Below are 26082 nucleotides of genomic sequence, written 5' to 3' on the forward strand. Positions count from 1 at the left end.
GCATGCTGTCATGTTACTTGTATGAAAAAAAAACTGTATTCAAATACTGAAGCACAGGAGTCATCAAAACATTTTCACATGTTAGTTCACACAAAATAGAATCCTTGGCACTTGCTGTCACAACTTGGCCAGCATTATATTAAATAAAGAACTGCTAGTATTCTTGTTGTGAGTCTTCATAATACACTACCTCTTCTCCAGTGGGTCTCTCAGGCTTTTCTGCTAAGGTCCTCCATTTCTATATTCATGCTTATCAAAGAAAGGACATGATCAGCCATCTCAGCAGAATGCTCAGATCCAGCTCAGGACCCACCAGAACAGTGACTACCTCCTGAATTCTATCTTGCAAAATTCACATACCCCTGCCCTGAAGAACTGACTTGGTTGCAAAAAAGCTCTGGGCAGGTTATGTGCTGCATTAGAAGCTGAAGCCTTTTAAAAACATTATTTTAAAATCCCCTGTCCTACTGCACTTAAAACACCTCTTACAGAAAAATGTATCAAAATATTAGTCAAACAATAAGAATAAAGTATTTTTTACAAGAATGTATGTTTATTCCTGTCTATTTAGAGATGGGAAATTTACAGCAGTGCTCAGATACTTTTCAATTGTGGCTAATTAAAATAAGTTTAGCACTTTTCATTTAGATGTCCAAATAAGATGGTTAATTTCCAGGGGCAGTGAGTATTTACAGCTTCTATGTATATCCTAAGTATAGTACATGTTTAGTTCCTCGAGCTGAGCTTTGTAAACAAATATGAGCCAAACTGATACCTTGAGGATCAGCAGGAGTTCCAATTAATGGGAGACCCACTGCTGCTAAAAATTGCCACAGCTACTTTGAATTCAAAGAGGTTCTGACAATTTACACCAGCTAGAGGTCTGATGACTGTAGTTTAAAATATTTATATAGATTGAAAGCTGTTTTGCAGCAAGATATTCCAATTACAGTATGCAAACACTTCTTGGCACAAGCAATCAAATATATATTTTCCCTGTGTAAAAACAACAGCAGTTGACCTGGGATTGCAATTCAGCTTGTTTCTCTGTTTTACACAAAGATTTGCTGTAAATAAAAAGCACATAAAATTGTCCCTAGAGAAACTGTTCATATTGGTTCAGTACACAGTCCTTAGCAGCAGCAGAAATGCTAGTTTCTCCCAACTCCGAGCTATTTTAATTTTTGCTAACAACTACCTAATCCTGTTGTCATTGAGCAGTGCATTTTTTTTTAAGCACAATTTTTCTTGCTGGTTCCAGCATAAGCAGGATTATGTGAATAGGCTGCTGGAGTCCAACACCTGCAAGTCAGAATACATGTTTTAAAGGTGTAGAATCATACAGACATAGAATAGTTTGGATTGGAAGGGACCTTAAAGATCATCTAGTTCCAACTCCCCTGCCACGGGCAGGGATACCTTCCACTAGACCAGGCTGCTCAAAGCCCCATCCAATCCAGCCTTGAACACTTCCAGGGATGGAGTATCCACAACAATGCTGGGTAACATGTGCCAGTGTCTCACCACCCTCAACAAATCCCTCACTTGAGTGATATTTTTCAAAAGTGTCTGAGCACCAGTGTAGCACTGTCTCCATGCTGCAGGAACCACTCTCAGGATAAGCTTAGCCCACTGCCAAGAACCTCAAAACTCTCTTTCACCTCAGAAAAATTAGCAAATCTGACTAATGATTTTTACATAGTTGAAATTGTGGAAAGGATTCACAGTAATATTTTAAAAATTGATATATGTAAAGTGAGCATGTATAAGTGCATCTCTCTCCCCCACCAATACATAATGCTTTCACCTCTGTCATGGCTAGTAGAAAGCTTTTTGCTTTTTATGCCTTAGGTGAAGCAGATATCAATTCATAGTTTTGTTGCAGCAAGATGTTTGGACACTGTTTCACGTGCCTCTCCAGTAACTCCTAAGTTTAGGGTCCCCCCAGCTGAAAGAAAATGACAGTATTGGCACAGACGGGTCGGGGCTCCACGGCAAAGCACAGCAGGTGGTTCAGCACCAGGCATAGGCTCCATCTGTGTTGGATAGGCACTGCTGAAAGCAGGGAGCAGCAGCTTGAGGTGAGGGTCACAGCAGTGAAGATCTATCATGCCTCATGCTGTCCTTCCTCTCTCCCACTTAGACTGCATTAGTGCAAGCCTCTTGAAATGACATTATGTTTTGTTACCCAGGCATATGTTGAAACTCCTCATGTCTCTCCATCTCAAGAGAAAGCCAAATGCTGCACAACTGATCTTATTGTTTTGCAAATGGATGATTTAACAGGACTGAAAACATTATTCATCATTACTGATCTTGGCCAGAGGATTTAATTTTTCTTTATACAATATCATAAATATATTTGTAAGGACTTTAAAATACATGTTTCTGAATGCCACAGAAGGACTATTTTCACTCAGAATGAGGCTAGGAAAACATATCTCTTTTGGATGCAATTCAGCGTTTATTGACAGAAATATGGTGTGGTTCCTTGTAACTTAGAAAGCTGCTCCTTCTTTACATCCACCTCAATCCATTTGATATCACTGATGGATTACCAGAGAGCCTATTAAGTTCACTGACTCTGGCTACCTGATGCAGTGGAAGATTTTACTACATCAAAATCTTCCAGAGCAAAGCAGGTGGCAGCTGTTGCAGCAGCTTCTAATTTTTCACTCCATTCAACATGTCCCAGCAGTGGCAGAAATACTGTACCTTTGACTGAGCATTTCACAGCCTTCCTCTGCAGGAAGACCCAGTCCTGGGTCGAATCACCTACGCAGAAGAAATGTTACTGTGACATCCAGAAGGAGTCAGAACTTATTGCTGAATCTCGCTACAAATCATGGAAGATAAAATATCCTGCTGGACTAACTGCAAATATTAGGTTTTCTGGTTCCTAACCAGCCCCATATCTCAATGTGCTATACAAATGTATGTTCTATTTAGTGGGTAGCAGGGCATAAACCCAAGATTTTAGTTCAGTATTGAACATACTTGGAATTTTTGCAGATTTGGTTCAAATCTGACAATATTTGAAAAGATTTTGCTCTCAGACTTCTCCAATTTTTCATTACTGTAAGGCTGAATCTATCATTTATGAACATACAATAATGGTTGAGAGGAGCTACATCTGAAATGGTCTTTGCCTGTTTTCTACTCCTTATGATATGTTGATGTATTTTCCTTCTTGCAAGCGTCAGGATCTCACAAGAGCACCTGATTAGTGTCAGATGTCTTTAAGATATGGTAGAAAAAACATCAGGAGTCACAGTGGAGTGACTTTTACAAGTAAAAGTGCTCAACTGAGCATCTCTGCATGCCTTTTTCATAAACTACCTTACCATCAGCTTATGATTCTCCATAAAAAGTGATAAAAATTCTCTATCCCAGCTAATATTTCTGAGATGTCCTGAGAGAAGAGTCATACAAAAGGAGTTGCATTTAACCACTTTCAGGGTGACAGCTATAGGTACCTGTGGCAAGAGCTACAGTGAAAGAAAGAACGCCAACTTCTGCCATCTTCCCAGAGCTGCATTTGGGAGAAAAAAAAATAAGTACTACTGCTGTTCTCAGGAATTCATGGGGTAGCCACATTCAGTTGAATTCATAAAAAGAAGCACGGCCAACAAGTCAACGGAGTCAATGATTTTGTCCCTCAACTCCACTCCCGTGACTACCTCCATCCAGCTCTGGAGACTCCAGCACAGGAAGAACAGGGACCTGTTGGAATGGGTCCAGAGTGAGGCCAAGAAATTATCAGAGGCATGGAGCAGCCCTCCCATCAGAACTGTCTGAGAGTTGGAGTTGTTCAGCTTGAAGAAAACTAGGCTTCAGGGAGACCTTATTAAGGCCTTTCAATACTTTAAGGGAGGTAATAAGAAAGATGGGAACAAAGCTTTTGAGTGGGCCTGCTAAAACAAAACAAGGAGCAGTGGTTTTCAGCTAAAGAAAGTCAGATTTAGACTAAAAGAAGGTAGACTTAGACTACGTAAAAGGAATAGGTTCTTAGAATAAGGATGGCAAAACATTAGAATAGGTTGTCCAGAGAGGTGCCTCATTCCTGGAAACATTCCAGATCAGGCTGGACTGAGCTCTGAGCAACCTACTCAGTCCCTGCACAGTGCAGTAGGGTTGGACTAGATGACCCCTAAGTGTCTCTTCACACCCAAACTATTCTGTGACTCTATGATTCTGTGGTTCTATTTATGTCTGTATCTTTATTTTAGGAACAAGCCCATGCTTGTTCTGTTCCTAAGGTATTATTCCTAACCTTCTGCCTGTCTGGTTAGACCTTTCAGCCACCAAGCCCTAGTCTCACTTAATAATCACTTAATAATCTCTCTTAATGAGCATGATATGTCTGTGAAGCCAAATACCATCAACCTCCTGTACTGTATGAAAAGTGCTGCAATACAAGCAAGCTCTTCAATAACTTTTTCCTAGTAAGAAAAGCTTACTCCACACGGGAAAGCTGTAGGGCAAAACTGCTGTTTGCTTCTGAGGGAATTCAGCCACTGACATCAATGTCCATGAAGTTATTAATGAAATATGGCCACTATGCCAAAAGCTACTGGCAGCACAGAAATCAGGATGGATTCTTGACTTTTATGGCCGCCAGAAACAGATCACTAATTCATGAGATTTGTACAGTTGATACAATTTTGGCAGGTCTAAACTTAGACTGAGAAGAGGGATGAGGGATTTCTGTAGCATTACATTCATGCTTCTTTGTGCCTCCATACTGATTTTTTCATAAAGGCAATAAATGGAAAGATTCCAGCTAAGACACGTTTTCTTAAGCTTTAGTCCAATTATGGTGCAAGCACTTTGAAGTTCATTACTTTAATTAGAAGGAGAGACTGAAAGACAAAAACAGGGGAGCTATTTCCCAGGTGGGAACTGGAGCTGCAACTGCAATGCAAAGAATAAAGAACACCGCATAACTTGTGCCCTAGTGAAATGCTGGCTTGTGTTTTGCCTAATGGCAGATCAATACCATACAAATGAAGCAATTACAGTTGTGCCATATAAAGCCTTATTTGGTCAGCAGCCAAAATGGGGATTAGCTGGAAGAGTTCCTAGGACTTTCTGTCTGAATATTATTGCAGAAGTTAATGAGGAATATCTGATATGCTTAGACAAACATTATCAGTGCCAGCAACCAGATGAGATGGTTGGTCCAATAGCCAGTGTGCTGATAATTAAAACGCCCTGAAGCCAGCGGAACAGCAGCCTAAGATCAGGTGAAATGATCACAAGGGCAATCCAATCCCTCTGGCAACCAGCTATATGATGTCACCTTCAATACATCCATACACACAGCAGCAAACTCTCCACCTTCCCCCAGCATGGAAACAGATTCCACCTAAGCACAGAGCACCTTCACTTTTGCGCAGCTCTGTGTCCCTATACTGCCACTGGTGGCGGTGAAGGAAAGGCCACAGTTAGCTCAGTGCAATGATTCTGGCATGACTTTACTATGTCCCACTCATTCTCATCCACTGCACCACCTGGTCTAGTAGAAGGTGTGCCTGCCCATGGCAGGGGCTTGGAAACAGATGATCTTTATGGTCCCTCCCTCCTAAACCTAAACCACTCTCTGAAATGCAAATATAGCGGCTCTCAAACCAGTTGGATCAAGCACAATCACATTGATACGGTAACACCTGCTTGTAATGTTTCAAATACAAGCAGCCAGGCTACAGAGAAAACACAGTACGAAAAGTATTAATAGATCTCCACAGTGGATATAGAGATACAAATAATATAATTACTGTTGTCCTGAACACATGCTCATGTGCCAATTTTAATTAAAAAAGCCATATGGAGTAGGGCCCACTAGTGATGGAGATTTCTGCCTTTGCTTTCTAAATGGAACACAAAACATGTGGTCATAGACCACAGACTGTTTCAGAAACCATTAGCTGAAGTTACAATTCCCCATCATTTTCTTTCCAGGTCAGTTTCTTTGACCAAAGACACTGAGAAATCTACCATTGTGTTTATCCTATGCACACACCTCCATGGATTTGAAATAATCATAGAAACATCTGGAGTGGGAATGGGCTTCAAATATCCACAGCACAATAAACATAATGCTATTAATCTTCACTATTCCTCTGAGGCTGAGGGGCAATTGTCATTACCCTCAATTTGCAAAGGTGAATCTGAAGTACAGACCTCCTCCAAGTCTCCCAGGAAATCTGGGCAGAGTCATTAACTAAGCTCACCAGTATGACATGACTTCAGGCAATCAAACTTCATTGCTTCTCAGAAATCTGTGTCTTTTCAGGTAACCATTCACAGAGAATTTATCCTTCTGGTTTCCCAGAGATAGATTAAGTCTAAACTTCTGTGTGTATTTCCTTGATTCAGTCCTTAACCACAACATACTCCTAATTTTTCCTGCCAAAAGTGGGAGACAGCCAACCTGAGTGGCCTGACTCCCATAACAAACTCTTCCACATTTTGACCCAGTCAGGAGTCCCAAAAAAATCCATGCTGTCAATCACTCAATAGCTAAATAAAGCCGCTTAGGAAGTTAACTGCTCCTTTTTCCCTGGCAAAGAAAAGGTATGAAGCACTGTCAGTTACTTCACTGACTTCAAATTCTCTCACTCTATTTTGCTTTTCCAGCAAGCAAATTTTATTCAGATGGAAATGACCTGCTTGACATTTAATTCACAGAAATTGTAACTAAAACCGAGTGGTCAGGAGAAGACCTTCTACCATGCAGGAAACATAAACATCACTTTCCATAAGCTACTACAACTTTCCAAATACTCCTGTAGCTCCAGGAGATTCAAAGAGATGAAGATATCCTTATCATAGCCATGATTTTCAAAAAAGGATCATTGTACAGCGCAGTCTGGAAAATGCCTAAGGAGTTGTCTGGTCCAACCTCCTGCTCATACAGGGTCAGTCCTGAGGTCAGACCAAACTGCTCAAGGCTTCAACCAGTCACGTTTTGTACACTTCCAAGGATGAAGACTGCACAGCCTCTCTGAGCAATGTCACTGTCAGACTGCCCTCAGGCAAGCAGGGGAAATAGTTCCCCCTTACATACAGTCTGAACTTCTCCCCTTTCATTTTATGTTCGTTGTCACTGACCTTCCTGCCCTACACTGCTGTGAAGAGTCTGGCTCCATATCCTCGAAGACCCCCATGCAGACACTCTGGGCTACTCCTAAGATGCCCCAAAACCATCTCTGCTCCAGTCTGAACAAGTCCACCTCTCCCAGATTCTCCTCATCAGAGAAGGTCCAGATACATATCCAGCTCTATCTTGATCATCTTCCATGAAATAGGTTCAATTTATTGAGGTTTTTCTTAAGTGAGGAGGCCAAAAGAATTGATGTTGTGTTCTAGATGCAGTCTGAATGTTTGCAATTATTCTATCTAATGCAACAGTATCTTCTCTTGTGGCCTACAAATTGGATGAACTAAAAGCACTCTAATTGGAAACTGCTTTGGATAATTGCCCGCTATCTAAAAGAGATGCCAAAAATAGCAGGCTGCTTATTTAACTGTGACAGGAAAAAAAATCCTAAATCCTCAAGAAACTGTGATGACTTTCTGTTCACTTTCAACTACACTTTCATAGACTGAGCTTGCATTATTTAAACTGAAAAGTCAAAACTAATTGTCAAGTGTTCATGTGGTTTTAAACAAAAAAAAATCAGCAGGTATAGAATATAATCAGAACAGTATCATATACTGATTAAAATCTGAGGAGCTGGATCTTAGTAAATGCTGAGGATTTGAATGTAGGTGAGTCCTCTACCTTTGGATAGAAGGCATTTTCTTTTTATTTAAAACCCATAAAGGAATGAGCATCCTCCTAAAACCTGTCTCTTCATATTTTGTGTTGCAAGCAGTAAAAGGCTCTTGTGGAAACCTTAAAATTCAAAATTTTGGTTGAAAATGTAAAAATGCGAAGAATTGTCTAGTAATGTTTACATTAAGGCATATGAAATATGGACAAATTGGGTTTTCTAGAAAAAGCTGAGATTTTCTAGACATTACTAGATACCATGAATTTTTCTGTAGGCTGAAGAGTTTCAAGATCCAAAATAGACCTAAATCACACAAGCGACATAGCATAAAATGTGTGCAATCAGGTGCCTGCATCCATACCAAAGAATCCAAACATCTAATTCTACATATAAAAGCCTCTTAAAGACATAGTGACAAATACAGTGCACACTAAATGGAACCATATCAGCATCAGATTGGAAAGAGCCTGATGTGTAATTATGTTCAGAGAAAGCTGTACATATTCTGGAGGTAACAGATGGGCTGCCAGATGTTGGGGCTGCTCTCACCTGCAGGCCTCATTCATCCCTGCTGCTAGTAATGGAAGATCTGGAAACTAGCAAGGGATCTGGATCTTCCTGCACAGAGATGCTATTCCTGAACAAGATGTGAGAAAAAAAACAACTAAAAAAGTTCTATTTTCTTTGCGTGCTGGAGGCAGATTATTATTTTCATGTGTTCTTTTAGAGTAGAAAGAAGTACCTGATGTGTAAAAATAAAATAGGTCTCTGCATCAGGTCAGGCTTGGATCCCTTTTATCCAGTTGACTTCTGGCTTTAAAAAACTGCAGAGAAAATTTTAGTCAAACTTTGACTACAGAAAACTGCCAATCCTGCCAAAAACTGTTAAAAGAGAATCACAACAAAAGAACACACAGCATTGCTTAGCATAATGTGATTTGCTAAAAGATATAGTTAAATAGGAGCTAAATGCTTTTTCAGGCTTGATTTAAGCTTTCACTCGGTGACTAGGTTGGAATAGGAAGCAGAGGAAGGAAAGCAGAAAACGGGTGTAAGGCATCGACTTACAGAAGTGCAGAGAATTGAGCTAAGGATAACTAGAGATAGTTGAGAAAAAGGGCTCTAGTTTTCATTCTACCTCCTACCACACACAAAGCAGACCAGTTAAGAGGAAAAATTATTGATCAACCACAAGTCACTATTTAATCAAACAATATTTTAAATTTGTACAGTTCAGTGAGATACATATATAGCCATTTTTATTTGGAACCTGAGCTCCTTGGGAGCATTCTGATGATGGGAAAGAGTGGCATTTTAGAGCTGTTGTGTCAAGATGCACAGTAGCTGAAATTATACATTAAGACTTCTGAATCTTGTTTTGTGCTGTCAACACCTTTCTACCTTTCATGCTGGGATGTTCAGTCCATAATGCCTACCCTGTCACACATTGTGCCAGTCTGAGATACTGTTCTCAGTTCAAAGCAACCACAAGAAAGAAAACAAACTTTTCTCCCTACTTTTGGTTGGAGATTTCTCACAAGAATCAAGGCTGCACAAAGACTAAATGGCCATTTTATGTCTCGTGGAGTCCATCTTGTACTTACTGTCAATTGGAAGTGGCCAGTTTTGCAACTATCACACAGATTAATCACAAACTGTTTTTCAGGTGCTATTTGTACCCCAAATGTCATTTCCACAGAGAGGTATTGTTACAAGCTGCTGAGATGCCTTTCAGCAGCCTGCTCCCTTGCTTCAGTCTACCTACAATTTATCTGAACAATTATTATCTTAGTGGGATAGGCCTTTCAGTTGCTGGGAACTGTACCATCAACTTCAAAGGGCAGTTCCTGGGACTTGACACCTAAACAGCCAGAGAGTTGTAATAAAAAGAAAAGAGAGAAATAATAATGGGCAGCATTGTTAAAAATATAAAGGGCTGCATCTTGCCCTCTGCTGAGATGCTTTACAAGGGATTGGGGAAATGGCAGGGAAAAGGGCAGGAGAAAATTATTTCTGAAGTGGCAAGAGGCAGCATTTATTTCTCAGGGGATCTATAGACTGAAAACAACCATAACCTTTTGTAACCCACTGGCATACAGTGGGGATTAATGCTTATCAAAGGTTTGTAAAAGTTCAGAAAATCAGTAGGACGTGTGCACAGCAATGGTATCAGTATTTTTGAGACATTGTGGCCTTTGCTGATAGTCTGAGGTAAGTTCATTGGTTATACTTGAATATAAGCCCCTCTTTACCTGTCAGAGAATTCAACAGTCTGACAAATTTCATTTGGATAGGTTTGTAATTGTGAAGCTCCTAACCTGTTTGCATTCAAACAATTCTCAAACAGACAAGCAAGAAAAGAACTCAGATCTTTTTGCTGCCTTGATTTCTTTCTGACTGTAGAAAACAAGCCTGTTATTGAATTTTCATGGTGCTTACTACCTCAGACTGGCCCAATGCTTCTGTAAGACAATAAAGAAATTTTTAGCAACCACTAAATATCAGAATGAGAAATCTCTTGCATAAATAGCTTGTAAAAATATTTTTTAAAAAAGCCTTGTTGTGCTTTTAAGAAAATACTAAAGTGGAAGGTACAAAATGGCAGCTCCCCTTTTACACTGATTATACTGCTAATTTAAAAATACCTATTGCCACTGAAATGTTTAGATTAACAAACAAACAAACAAACAAAACCAACCTTTCTATGAAATAGTTTTACTGCTGTTTCCATGCCCTGTTCTTTCACTGCTGCTCAGAAACACTTAATTTCACAACTTTTCTCACTAAAATCCCAAGACTTTCCTTGGAGTAAGGAGCAGAACGATACTAGCAGAGAGACACCAGAATCTGACAGTGTAACCAAGGTGGGAGCTAAGCTTCTTGGAAGAGCTCTGCCTTCCATCAGTTGCTTCTACTGTTATTTGTAGTGTAGGAAAACAGAAACGGCAGCAGAACAAATTCCTGTGACTTTTGATTTCTCCTCCAAACCACAGAGAGCTTTGTTCAATTATGAATTGAAGTCTGAGATTGAAGACTTCCTGCTAGTGGCAATGAAGAAAGAGGCTCTGTGAGGCAAGGCAGGTCAGAGATGGCTCTTTGAAGTACTTGAAAGATGGAGTGATTTTTTTTCTCCCCAGGTCAGAGAAAATTCAGCAAATGCAGCATCATGGACATTAATGAGTTGTTTCCTTTCAAAGAGGTAAGTATCAGAAATTATCTCAATAGCAATGCTCTTTACTGCCATTTCGTGACTTAAATCAGAATTATTACAATTTCCTTCCTCTGTAAGTAAAAATTGCAAGAATGGGCAAAACTATTTCAAGTAGAAGATTTTGCCTCAAAACATTTGCTTGCACATCTTGCAGCGGATCTTATTAGTCATCATCAAATTTTCCCTTTTTTTACTGCCCTATTTTTGCACAGGGAAGACCCTTATCTTGATTAAAAATTATGAAATTAATCCAACAGGCATCAGTGGGGATCAGAGCAAGCTGGGACTCAAATCTCTGTTCCCAAGGTTTTATATTTACTTTTCAAATAGACACTCTGTTTTTTAGACAGAAATAACCCAGGTAACCAAAATTAAGTATGCCTCGCAGGCTCAGCTGAAAGAACAACTTGCTAACATTCATTGTCAGGTTCTCTTCACTGATCTTGTTTTGACCCCTGACTTTTATATTCCTTCTTAAGCTATGGCCCATTCTTTGCCTTTTTACCTAGTAAGTGTTATTTTCAGTTGATAGAAAACTCAACAAGCTCTGAAGGATCTGACCTGCTTGAGAAATATCTCAGCTATAAGCTTTGACACTGAATGGTAATGATGTGGTAATTCAAACCTTGCTATGCCTATAGTGAAGGGAAAAATATTATGCAAAGTCATACAGTATGATCTACACCATCAGTCAAACAGGATGATGTTTATATATGTATAAAATGGTACAGATCACCTTCTAGTTTTCATATAATTTTGCATCACAGAAAGAAATGACCCTGGAAAATTCTGCTAAGCTGACTAAAATCCTGTTCTTTCAAGTATCAACAGACCACCCCATAATTATGGAGGGGTTTTTGCTTTCTCCAGTGGCCTTTGCTTCAAAAGTGTAGAGGTCAAACTCAGTATTTTCACATCACTAATTTTAATCATCAAACCTCAATTATTCACCAGTTCTTTCTACATCTTCTTTACATTGTATATAAATAACATCAGTTTTGAGGTTCTACAGTGCTTTGCTGAAACGACTCTGTGCACAACACACTGATTAAGGGCAAGACCAGGCATTCTGGCAGGAGAGGGAAAATGTGAAAAAAATCAAACCTGCTTCCTCTGCATCTCTCCTCACTGTGGCGGTTGCTTGTCTTCAGAATGATCTGGGGAGGCCTTTATGTGCCAGTGTTGCCAACCAGAAGACAGCTAACCAGCAAAAGAAATACCCATTCATCTCCCTGAAGTGCCAGAACATGCTCACAGGCACATGGGCCGCTGATGTTATCAGGATGACCCACCTATACATTACCTTTACCTATTTTGGTACCAATTCTAGAAACAAGGACATGCCATTGGGTGAAGAATGCAGCCCAGATCCACAGAAACGCCAAGGTAGAATAGTTACACCAACAATATAGGTTTAAAAAATTAAAAATCTATAAAGACCTTTGATAACTGAACAATATAGAGTATACTGAAGAATGGTCTAGGGAAATGCTTCCTTTATGATACAACACAGTTTGTACAAGGAAGCTTCACTGATGGGAAAAGTCTATTTTTTCTAAAGATTCATGGATTTCTGCAGTACAAAACCATTGAAAAACAACAGTGGAAGAAGTCCTCTGCAGCACCAAATATTGACAGTGTAAAAAATTTGGGTGGCCAGCTCAAATATTTTTCCTAGTTCTTCTCTTACTCAGAGGAAGTCTATGAATATCATACCTATCCTTTTGTACACACAAATCTAATCTTATAGAAAGCATAAGAAACCAGAGCATATGAGAAGTTTGGGGGGAAAAGATTTTACCTGTCCTTACAGTTCACTACTGCATAATGACTCCAATGGTTTTCCTACAGACCCTGGTGTGAATTACCAGCTCACTGACCTACAAATCCAGGGTAAAATGAGAACTGGTGTGTATCTCAGAATAATATTTAAGTTCACAATAAACAGCTTTGGCAGTGAATGATGAGCTGGGAATTCTTTCCACAATAAGCTCCTTATAGTCTGGTCTACAAAAACATTGAGGACAACATTTGATAAAAAATTAAATAGTCCCACTGGAAGAAACTATGCTATCATAATGCTATTTTCAGGTCAATGAAAAAAAAAATGAAAGAAAATATCACTTACCAGAAAAAAAAAGGGGAGGAATATTCCATCCTATGTAAGTCTGCCAATTTTTTTTATGAATGAGCATGAGTTACCAAAATAAGTTTTCTTCCAACACTAGATTTCTAACGAACCATACTAGGTATATCTGTGCAAAGGCAACATTGCCAGCTGTAGTACCACATTGAAATGAAGCAATGAAAGAATGGCAGTTTTAGAGATTGACCTCAGGAAAACAAGAAGATGAAGTCATTGAGATCAAGATGTAGATTACAGAGCCCATGCACACAAAGACTCCCCTCATAACAGATCTTTATCTTATTCCCACAGATTCTTTTTTCTTCAAGAAAAATGTCCTTCCACCACAGATCTCTCACTTCCAGGGTAAATCTCTTTCAGGTATCGCACATTACATTATACAAAACAGGAGAATCCATACACTGTTTGGACACTGTTGGGATGCCTTTTGCACCCCAAGCAACCGTCAGGGAGCTCCTCCCTTGCAGGGGATGGAAACTAAAATCTCTAGCTTCACTTACATTACACTTTTCTCTCCATATAAGTTGCTAAAATGATGGCAAGGTTACATCTGCAACACTAGCATCCCTGATGCACCTTCCACGCTGCACACCTTATGTTAAACACAGTAAAGAACAGGTGAAGTGCAAAGAGTCAGTTCATGTCACAAGATGTCACACTGCAAAAACCAGCAGATATCACCAGGTGGCCCTTTTTGCCTTCCTCTCCAGAACACAAAGAATTCTTCCTAAAGTCAAACTGAGTTAATCCTTTACTACATAAAAAGAATAGAGACTTGAATAGAATATAGAATCCCAGGTTCATATATATATATAAACATTACCCGTAATTCCAATAGCAGGAACTTATTAGAGCTCTGGATTTCATGAGGTTGGTGAACAAATATCACCAATCTCTAAAACACATTGATGCATCTATTCAAAGTTTTTCTATTATTTGTCTAAATCGAATCCTGCCATTCTCATCTTCCTGGGCTCAAAGTGTCTCACCAGACACTTATGACCTCGCAGGTTTCACTCATCCATGCTGCATACTTTTGGCTACAGGACAGGACAAATGTCCTTAGTTGAAACAGTAAGAGAAGAAATGATAACAACTCATTTTTTAGCCCAACCTCTCATTCCCCTTCACAAAAAACAGCTTCAAGGTACAAAATGCTGAAAAAGCTTTTAGTGTACTTTTGAGAAAATACTGCCCTTAACTTCTTTATCATTACCTCTTAGGGTGGAGAACTCTCTCATGTTCTTCACTATTCAAACTTGTTTATGATGCCTACATATCTAAAACAGAAAAGCAGAGGCATGCAAGGCACAGGACTTGAGTAGCACAAGATCTCCAGGTGCTGCCCTCTGATAACACAGTTACTGCAAGTGGCAAGGCAGATGACCCAGGGGTGATCCACGATGGCCACAAATCTGGCCACAAGAACATCTTCTAATGACAACACTTTTATAGAGGTAGGTCTTGCTAAGCAGACAAGCAGCACTCTCTTAACCACCTTTGAAAGCACCACCTTTGAAGAAAAAAACTCATTAATTGACACTGAGTACCACACAGTGGCTTTGGAAGGATACCTACCGTTGTAGGAGGAGAAACAGTAAGAACAGTTGGGTAGTGCCATGAGAGAAACTCAATCTTTGTTGTGATGAAAGCCTTTGCCCTCAATCCCACATTACTTCTCAAACACGACAGTCTTTTACAACTCATATAGAAATGAATATCACTGACAAGGAAGGAAGGAAGGAGACACATGATATGTGAGGTGGTACTGCCCATTGGGCATAAAAGAAACACACATCAGGTATTTCCCATTCTCCTCCATTGAGTGATATGCATTAATTGTAATACTGCACCAGCACTGAGAATAAATCATTCTAATTAGCCAATAGGTACTGGTTGAACACTGCAAGAGTGTAGCATGAAACCCAACAAGGAAGAGTTTTGAATTAAAATCCACTACCCTGCTCATGTGAACGGTCATGAGCAACAGAGAGGCCAGTCCTTGGTTCTCTCTGACAGGTGGATTTCATCTGCATGAACCAAGTGATGGGTATGTGCTCTGTAATGAACATGAGCCCGGTGATGTGATGGCAGGGAACCATCCCTAATTCTGTGCTACAGCAAGAACCACTTTCTGTCAGTTATGTGTGTGAAAATATATGATCTGGTTCTCCATAGACTCACATCAATTTTATTCAGATGCTACTATATTTTCAGGGAAAAAACTCCTGATTTATATCATTGTAAGTAGGAGGAGGATTAAGACTAAAATACTTCTAACGGAGTAGGTGTTCAAACAGTCCAGTGATTAATTTGATATGAATAATTCATTTGGAAAAGTTGTTTTTTTCCCCTAGTCCTGAACAAACCAAAGATAGCAATTGAATGTTTAAATTTTATATGCTATTTGCAATTATTTGTGAATGACATCAAGTAATTTGTGGTCTACATATAACTCAAATAGGAAATTAGGATTATTAAATAAAACAGAATTTACAATTCTCATCTCTAATTATGTATTTTGACTAATTTATGTAATGAGCTCAGCTAGCCTGCCCTTCATGGATTTCAAGCTGCATGTTCAATATTTGCAATTATCTGTGCAGACAGCAGTTACATAAGTCATCTGATCAGTGACAGAAACACTACCATGTGGGATGCAGTCAAAATAGCAAAAGCAGCATATTCTAAATGTTAAAAATTCAGAAAATACTGAAACATGCAGATAAAATTTACAGCTGACTCTTTTCTGTTCAAAAACACAGAGGGAGGAAGATCCCCCCCTCTTCTGTAAGTGCTACTCTCCATAGATATACATGAAAGAGGTGGTACAAATGTGAGGTATTGCTTGTTCTTTATTTTTATCCAGAACATTAAGTGTGTTGCTTAATGTTTTTAGTAGGTAAGCAGCACTGATGGTTTGTCACTGGGGCTGGAGAGGGAATGGGGTGCAGCAGGAGAACAAGCAGCTTAGCACATGTGAAAGAAAGGCTCAGGAAAGACATGGACATGGACAGCCAGTCGAGACAGCTTGAAAGAAGATTTGGTCCAATTTTCAAGTCTGGTAGGATTTCCCCTATTCTGCTTTTTGAAACAAGTTTGAAGGTAGGATGTGAAAAACGACATGGTTTTGATCACATCACCCTAATGACAGCTGCTGACCCCTAGTTAGATGAAACTATGGCTTCACTGAGCTGTCTGGGAGCTTGGTCTTTAGCTGGGATATAACCAGGACTTCACATTGGATCCTTAAAATCGTGGCTGTGCTCTTCCTTTCTGCTCTTATTAGTCTTACTAGGCCCTCTTACTTCTACCTGCTTTATGCCTCATCCCCATTACTCCTAGGTATCCTTGTCTAGCCAACTGAACAAACCTGCAATAAGCCCAAATTTGACACAAATCAACTTCCACAGGCTATCAGTGCTCATTATAACAGGCTGTCTCTTGTTGGTATTGAATACTCTGCAGAAGAAAGGGAAAGCGATTAAAGAACACCATAAAGCACACTTAAAGCAAAGAGCCCACTGCTAGGACATATATGACAGCAGCCAAAGTACTCCTAAAATGTATGTCCTAGTAAAGCCTGACTGTCAGCAATGGGGCATTTTCTTACTACCCTAAACTGCAGTGCTGCCTACCACTCTTAGGTTGTCTGAAACACTGAAAAGGAGATATTAATTTATCATAAATATAAAATAAAAACCAAGTGTTTTGGAAATATATCCAGATAATAGAGCAGCCTCTCTAATTAGCACTGCCTTCTACCTTTAACTACTCTATGAGTTCTGGACGTGTTTTTCTATAGAATTAACATTTTTATTGTCATTTTCCCTCTCTCACCTCCTTAATGTTCTCTTACTACTTTGTTCAGCAGTGAAGGCGGCAATTTTTAAATCTGATAGGTATTGAATATTAAGGACCAAAAATTCATATTCAGTCACTGAAATAGCTGCCATGATTTTCCCCTGCACATACAAATCTTCTTTTGCTGTGGATGGAAATGATTCTAATGATATTCCTTTCACCATCCTTGTAATGCAGTTACAGCTACTGATGTTTGTGACATTGTGTGCAGGTTAAACTGATGAGTTATGAGTGAGTCTAGTTATCTACACAGTGGTTAATGATGTCTCCTCTGCAGTCACAGATGTAGACAAATAGGTCCTTAGTTACCTCATCCACAGGCACATGGCTACACCCGCACTTGCAACTCTTCCCTCACACCTACTTCCTCCCCTTTATTTCACATTGTAATCTCTTATCATGAGTACAAATGTGAGAAATGGGGTGCAGGGCACTCTGCAGAGCATCCCTTTCCCCCACCCATGTGCACCTTATCACTGTCAGACTCCCTTCAACTCCTAGTTGCTCTTTTGTTTTCAAGAAAATTGGCAAATCTACACTAGAAAATGAAAGTTTTGTTTGCATTAAACATTAAAGAAACAGAATGGTAAACACCGCCAATTTTAACACACAGCTGACTTTTGTCCCTTGACAATTTAAATGAAAGGCAAATAATGTTCTGCCTGTGAATCAAAAACTCTCCTACTTTACTGAATGTATCTGATGCCATGAAAAAGAAAATACTGGTGAGTTTGAAGGCAGTACTGAAATGCATAATGCTAGAAACACAAACGTTTTTTCTAAATAAGAAGGTGCTTTTGTAAAAAAGTACTTTAATGAAGGACTAATTACCTCCAAGTGATGACATTTGAAAAAAGATGCTACAAGCAGCTTCTTACTCAGAAATTAGTAACCAAGATCAATAAACACAACATAAAATGTAGGCATATTATTGATGCAGATACCGATGTAGATAATGTAAGCATAATACTGCTATAAAAGGTTGAATTCTGTGAAAAAAGCTGATGAAATAGAATAACCAGTGTTAATTCTATTGAGGCTGACTTCAAGTAGCTAGTGTTCAACCAGTTTGGTTTTTATATGGCCTTGAAACATATGCCAACTATAGCTGCTCAATCCATATTGCAATTAGAAATGGTTACCTTTGTTGATCAAAAAAAAATGAAATGGAAGAAAATAAAAATAACATACCATGTTCACACACAAAACAAAAAGAGCTATATCAGGGACATCAGGGAAGGTGGAATACTATAACAACACATTTTATATTGTTATACTATTCCACCCACCTTAATGGAGAACCCTTCGGTGTGGCTACGCCATAGCCTTTGGAATCCAGATTTCCTCCCACTTTCATGGTGTCACATGGCTTTCGTTGCTCAATGTATTCATTCATGGTGGACTCCAGCAGGAAGGCAAACTTGCCCTTGGATTTGCGGACACGAGCTACTCCCTCTGCAGTAGTCCTAGTGAACACTGATGGCTCAGCTGATTTCATGTAGGTCCACATCTTTTCATACACTGCTATTTTTGATCTCTGGGGAAAATCAAAAACAAGTTAGAACAAAAGAATGTTGCAATGTTTCAGAATGGCACTACTCAAATAAAATAAATTATACTTAATTTTTCAGACATTTGAGGCTGGGAAAATCTTGGAGAAGGGTTTTATCTGAATTCCATTATTTTAAAAGAGACAAAAAAGAAAATTATCAATACTATAGTACCAGATACTATTTTTGAGTTTGGCTACCCTCTAGCAGTCAAAAAAGAAACCTGCAAAGCTGAATTTACTGTTAGATAGAGGAATTCACAGTCAATGTGTTTTAGGGAATGATATATGAAAAAGATGTTCACAATAAGACTGTACTCTTAAGAGAAACAGTAAAATAATCTTCCCATAAATACTGAGCTGAATCTTAAAGCATTTCTCTAACACCCACTTCTTCTACCATCAAAACCACAATAGCTTAAGTAAGATTTCTGCTTTCATGATTCAGAGTCCAGAACTGACCTGATCTATATTCAGAAATGCTATACAGTATTTGAAGATATGGTTCACAGTAAAAGATGGAAACAGCAAGTTGGAGCAAATACTAAAGAAAGTAAAATGCCATTAAAATCTTTCTTAAAGAATTAGATATGATTTTAGAACTGCAGTATCAGTGGATTTATTTTAAAGACTCTCATCCTGCCAATAACTGAGTAAGAAATATACTTTCTCAAAGAATGCACAAGAATTCATGGCTTAGAGTGCATTAATTGGAAATTTTCCTGTCTGAGAATGCATGGAGTAACTGCAGGTAAATACTTAAGCAAAAATAAAACTTCTTCATAAAAAATTAAAGCAAATAAAAAATTTCGCTAAAAGAAAGGAAGGAAATGCTGTCAGGCTGAGAAGTTTCCCATGCTCATTAGATTCACCCAACAACTCCTTTGCTTCCTCCAGCAATAGCAATACATACATGCAAACCAGCAGTGTGTCAGCTGAACACTACACACTGTTTTTATAATAACAGATGGCACTTGTCTTCCCCTATGTATGCTGCAAAAAGGACTTTTTAACCTAATGCTCAAGTCAGCTTTTATTTGAGTCAAGAGGAGTTTCTAGCTAAGCAAGATTTGGTCTACGAGCCTGTTACTACACTGTGCTGAGCACTCCAGAAAAATATTCATTATTCTAAAGCCCCAAAACAAAGGGCCATAGATTATTTAAACAAATACTAAATCCTATAATCTTAGTATTATATAAATTAAAAATGGCTTTAAGAAGCCTGGAACTGAGCCTTTTTTATATTTGAGAGTAATTTCCCTGAAGCACTTCTTTTTACCAATTACTGAATGACTGTATCATTACTTAGAAAATAATTTGTTAGGGACCTAAGTCTATCCTGAAAATAAGTGGCATTTTACTAAAACTGTTCAATAAAAATGCCATATAGCAGAACATCATAAATTGTGCTTTCCCTTTTTAGCTTGTCTGTATGCATAATTTTATCTTTCTGTCAAATATAATAACATTTGAATCAACAACAGCTGTGTATGTCCATAATCACATCCTGACTTGTCACCCTTTCTTTTCACTACAGTCACAGCTATTTTATATTTACATAATACTGGCTGGGAGCAGAGCACAAACTAAGCCACCAATGCATTATTTTTGCTTTACACGGATGTAATTACGTGGATTTAAATTTACAGAAAGAAAAAAATGGAAGAGAGCAGCAATAAATCAGACATAATTTCAAGAGTATTTTCTTGCCTTTGCCTTCACTTCCAAACATTTCTCTCATCTTAACATCCATTACATCTATTTCTTTATAAAGTAACCATATAATAGCTCACTTTCATTTATAACTTTATGCAGCACATAAAACAGCTTGATTAGTAACAGGAAACACTGCTCTACCTCAATTGAAAAAGGCTGCATTTAATTTTTTTTTTCTTTTATCATCTAGTCTCCTTTGCCTATGAAAATAGAAAAATATGGAAAGTCTAGAAAGGTATCTGCTCTCTAACATTTTCTTCTCCCAAACTTTGATTTGCTTGCATTCAATTTCTACCTGTCAACTCAGAGTGAAAACTGAAGAGTGAACTAACAAATATTTTTTATTATCATATGAGAAAACATTGCAGCTTTCCCTGCAGTCAGCCAAGCTGGGATAATTTTAATTTCCGGCTTTTCTGAGTAGAACTGCTAAAACTAACTACTTTCCCTCTTGAGCAGTCTGCCTGGAAAATACAACTCTCATTGCATGTAAACCAAAAAATAGGAGTATATAACAGCTAACAGTATCAAAGTTCCTCTTTTTCTTTATGTTGGCTTTAAAATGATTTTCCCTTTTCTGCTTTCAAGCCAAATTTAAAACCGGCTGAAGAGGTGTTCAGAGTTTCTGACATTTTGATCAGAAATGACAAAATGATGAGAAAATGTCCTGAAGGCTCATCTTCAGCCAGATAATCACCACTGACAGAAAAGTTACACATGATTCTAATACCAAAAATTAATTGCTTCCAAACCCACAAAATGTTCGACTTGGCACACAAATCTTCTTGTACTATTGTTTCAGGCTAGGTCTTAATTTATGTATTATGAAAAACAGCTTTTGTGTAAATATTGTCTGTCGATATTTTATCTTTCTTCCTGTTTTGTAAAAATTTTTTTTAGAAATAGCACATAGAGTATCATTAAGAATCACCATATTGTGAGAGATATTAGAAATAATTGGAAAGCAGGGCCTCAACTGAACTATTTTAAAGAAAGTGATCAACACAGTTTAAATCTTCATTAAGCTTCACATTTTGCATATGAAATAGTATTTAGTATTTGTAGTTATTTTCAGTTTCCCTCTGTATTTTGAAAGAAAAGAAAAAATAAAAAGAATAACATTGATTTTCCTTCTTTTTTCTCTTAGCCGTTTAAGATTGAAGTGAAAGAAGGGCTGTCACCTTAGACATTTTTACTCCATCATAGTATCTTCTCTTTAAAATGAGAACTTGCGTAAAATATTGAAAGAGTCTCTGTGTTTACAGGATGATTTAAAAGAACCATGAAATTTTTATGACCAATAGTGTTTCTACATCAAAATATCTGATCTCATTACTTCAATACAATGGCTTGTATATGTATTTTGAAAGTCTTAAGAAAACAATTCCAGTCCTTCATTCTTTACTGTATCTTTGGGAATTACTTTTTGCATACCATCACCTAACAAATTTGCAAGGACTAGATACTCTTGAAAATGCAACAAGTTAATAAATACAATGTTACATAAATCTGCCTGACCATCAGCATCATGTTTTTAAGTATCATCGCAGTTTCATTCTAGTAGAAAGAACTATTTGTACCCATATATTGTGCCTACCACCTCAACTTACGATGGACTGAAACTCGAGTTCCAAGAATAAAATATCTAACTTTCCACAAAAAGAACTAAAAATGTGTTTATGGGTGAAACATAGGTGAATATAATTAATCAGTAGGAGGGACTGTACTCATTAAAAAAATAGTAAGACAGGTGTAGTTAGAAACCTTTTAGTGAACAGTCCTCATTAAAAATTAGGTTCCAAGCACCATAGCCATTTCAGCTGGATCCTTCTAGAGTTCAAGAAGAGAGGCAGATAATTAAATGTGTTTTTTATTTCACCATAACACACACATCTCACACAGGAGGCACAGGGCTGCTTTTCTTTCTCCAGTGTCTACAGAAGAAATCTAGAAAACTGGGTTAAACTTAACTCCTTGAGCAGTTTCATGATGTGAAAGTCCAATCACTGTGTTTGTTAAGTGAAATCTCTACCTTATAAATCATCTTTCTGCAGCTAATAGAACAGATTTACAAGCACTTCTATGGGGATAGTTGTTGCAATAAAAAGGTTATTTCACTTGAGACACTGTCTTTGAATGGATATTGTCTACAGTTTCCAAATGGCACTGAAAATCTTCTTAATGGTTTACTGAGTTCAGTTTGGCCAAACTGAAAACTTAGGCACTCACACGCACCTTCACTGAAAACAGTGAAGGTGCGTGTGAGTGCCTAACAGAACTCCTTTCAATTAGGCAATTAGAAGAAATTTTCAGTCCATCTTCCTGACCTCTAAAAATCCCTTAATCTTCACATTTCAGCTAAATAATGACCTAATTACCTGTGCAATTTTGAAGGAAGGGGGACTGGCTCACAGCATTTATTCAGAGCTGTGTTTAAACACTAAACTCACTTCGGTCAGCTGAGCTTAACTTTCATCTGCTGGAGTCATGAAATAAAGCAGGAAGGACTATTTATTATGTGCTGCCTGTGATGCGCCCAAGCTCCCTGCTTTCCAGCTGGCAAATGATTACATACCAACCACACTAATGCAGGAAAGCAAATGACAATGAAGTAATCAATAGAGACAGCACAGGCATATGAATGGCTATTTATGCTGTTTCCTAATGCTCCAACCACATCCCCTCGAGTTAAATTTTCCCTTTATTATCCATCTGAAAGTCAGCAAATTAAAAAATGCATTTCCTGCCCACCACCCAAGACCCTAAAGCAAAATGCACACAGCCAAATCCATAAGCAGAAACAAAACCTGCAAGACTCCACTTTACCATCATAGGCTTTCAATGCTGCACATCACTTCAGTACTGTAGCTTCACATGAATCAATAGTGCAATGCTGCTTTAATTATCACTTGCTTCAGTATCCCCCTGGGCATCTCTTTTGCATCTCTTTTTTTTTTTTTTTGACAAGATCAATAAGTTTTCCACAGATTAAAAAACTGAAAAATCCAACAAATTGTCTTGGGGGGTAAAGCATTTCAGGAGTTACAAAACTATACTGCATATAATTGCAAAGTCACATTATTTCACATTTCCAAACATCTTAAAAGAGTGGTTGGTAGGGATAGCTGTTCTAATGGATGTGCCAACTTACTCTGAAGAACTCTTTGGTTGACCCTGAGTCCAGTGTCCCGTAAGCAATTTCGGTTTGTTTGGCAAGGTCTTCTGCACTCTCTATGGGGGAGACCATTCTCTCAACAGTCAAGAAAGCAGCGAGGTTAGCAGTGTAGGATGAAATAATGATGAGCGTGAAGAACCACCAGACACCTCCGACAATGCGACCTGAGAGGGATCTAAACACGAATAAGATAATGCACATTTTCCTGTCTCTTGAGCCACGAAAAGTGAGAGAGAGAGAGAGAGAGAGTGTGTGAAGGCACCATTATTGCTGAACATTTGTCATTAAGCAACAATCAATGGGAGGAAGATCATTTGCATTTTAAATATTAATAGATGCTTCTACTCTAGAAATTTACTGTCTACAGTGTAGTCCGCTGTACCAATGTGTATCACACATACACTGAAACTTAAATCCTCTTGGACAGTAATCTCAGTGTTCCTATTATTTCAGGACATGCCTAAAAATAGGAAAAAAGTGTCAAAAAATACTGCGTTGGTAATCTCTTTTTGGAGACAAAAGTAAATCATGGTAGCTTAAAATCAGTAGCTTTCTTGGTTTCCTCTTAAAAAAATTGCAAAAGGCTTTGCATATGGATTATGTTGGCTTTAGGATTAACACGTTCCTGTCACCCAGACTTCTCAGAAATTCCATAAGCTACTGCAATCATTCATTGAACATTCACATTTTTCTTCTTTAAGAAGCAAGAATTTTGTGATAGAAGAGACATTTCTGTTAAGTAAAAAATTGTATTTTCCTTTTCAATACCTGCAATTTGATGAGAAGGTTGTTGAGGAGCAAGGCACATTCACTCTTAATCAGTACCAGTTTTATTGCTAACTTCAATAATACAAAGATTAGGCCAATGCTGAACACTCAAAATTTCACTGCAAATGGCTAAAATGAAGCCTTTAAGTTTGAAAGATTGGGTCATAATATTTAATTAAAAAGTTTTAGTTACTGCCCACTAAAGTTCCAGAACTTCATAAAATGTTGAGAAATTCAGGAGTGCACGTATTAGACTAATCATGTACTAGATTATCATATATTATAAGACTAATCATGTATTATAGAACCAAAAGTAGTAGATCTGAGGCATGTTCTCTGTTGCTCTAAGAGCAACACAGTCTGGCTTCTCAGAAACAGTCAAATATTGTCTCTCACAGACAGCAATATTTGTGAAGCAGCACTGTAGAACTTGAAACAGAAGTGGGACATCCCTTGATGCAAGGCAGATATTCAGCACAACTGTGTGCATTTCATGGTTGTAGCACAATGGAACTAATCCAGCAACAACACAGTTCTTCAGAAGACAACCCGGTGGAATTTCCCCTGTGTGAATCTGCTGTTTCTGACAGCTGTTTGGGGTTTACGCACATTGACATTGGAAAAATAATAGTAATGACTGAAAGTTCAAGTAGATTATCTTTTGCTCTTATCATGGCTATTAAAAAAAAAAGAAAAAAAAATTAAAGGTTGAAGAATGGACTTCAAAACACTGCCAGGAAAATTAATGAAAGAAGGTTTTATGCCTCAGTGTTGAAGACAAAATGCAAATGTAAAAAGATTTGACACAAACCTTGGGGAAATATCACATCCTTGTTGCATAAAGGCACCCAGGGAAAACCAGAGGCTGTTGAATATGCCAAACTCATTGGGAGGCTGGTCACTGGGTCCTTCTTTCCCATCCTCTGGTTCTTCTGTGTGCCACTCATATGGACTAAACCTGCTAACTAGGAACAGGACCACACTGACACCAATGTAGGCAAAGACTATGCACATCCAGATCTCATACGCCAAAGGGTCCAAGAAGGAAAATACTCCTGGTTTAGATTTCTGGGGCTTTTTGATCATAATGGATATCCCCAAACTCATAAAAGGTTTAGAAAAATCAATGACCTCTTCTCGTACCAAAGTGATGGTCAGAGGCGCAACAGCAATCTCTGCTTTCTATAAAGAAAAAAGAAATATAGATGTATAGATTAATTGATGTGTGCTTATACACTTGGTAAGCAGCTAATTCCAAAGGTATGTTATTTACATCAGGACACTGTGGCTTAAATGCTCTTTGTAGCATTTTTCTCTTTCCTTCTATCACACTCTGCATTTACTCAATATGCTTTCAGTAAAACAAACACATTGCAGGTTTTTATTTTACAAAATTATACAAATACTTAATTTTTCTGCTAAAGAATAGATTCTTAAATCTTATAGAGGTGAGCAGCAGTATAGGCATTAATTTAGATTTAAATAAAGGAATTAAAGAAAGAATGGAAAATGAGAATGACCTTATTGTCACTGAATGTATAGAGACTTTTTAATTGCTGTATTTTGGTAAGACATAATAATATTTGGAGGTAAAGCAGTTCATGGATTCAGGAAATCTCCAAATGGCATGAGGCTGCAAAAGTGATTAACTGTTGCTGTGATTTCACCAAACTGCACAGAGCTGTCTCAAGTGACATATAGCCCAATAAGATTGAATTAGGTTTTAAACAGCAAAAAATGGCAAGTATACAGGAAATAGGTGTGTAAAATCATGTGCTAACTGGATAAAATGTCTGCTGAATCCATTCCCACTAGTGTCAGGAATATTTTTTAAATGTATATCTAACATGTTTTTTGGATGACGATGCCAATCTT

General features: G+C 38.1%; 1 protein-coding gene across 3 annotated transcripts in view; it reads right to left on the reverse strand.

Annotated features, from left to right (window-relative positions):
* GRIA4 (glutamate ionotropic receptor AMPA type subunit 4) overlaps positions 1-26082 on the reverse strand; it is a 216885-nt gene that overhangs the window by 24443 nt on the left and 166360 nt on the right. For all 3 annotated transcript variants that reach the window (XM_030961258.1, XM_030961346.1, XM_030961431.1), the window contains exons 11-13: positions 25019-25389; positions 23416-23614; positions 18289-18536 (exon numbers count right to left, since the gene is read on the reverse strand). In XM_030961258.1, the coding sequence (XP_030817118.1) occupies positions 18289-18536; positions 23416-23614; positions 25019-25389 (818 nt within the window). The remainder of the gene's footprint in view (positions 1-18288; positions 18537-23415; positions 23615-25018; positions 25390-26082) is intronic.

Source organism: Camarhynchus parvulus, chromosome 1 (assembly GCF_901933205.1).
Source record: "Camarhynchus parvulus chromosome 1, STF_HiC, whole genome shotgun sequence".
Classification (NCBI taxonomy): Eukaryota; Metazoa; Chordata; class Aves; order Passeriformes; family Thraupidae; genus Camarhynchus; species Camarhynchus parvulus.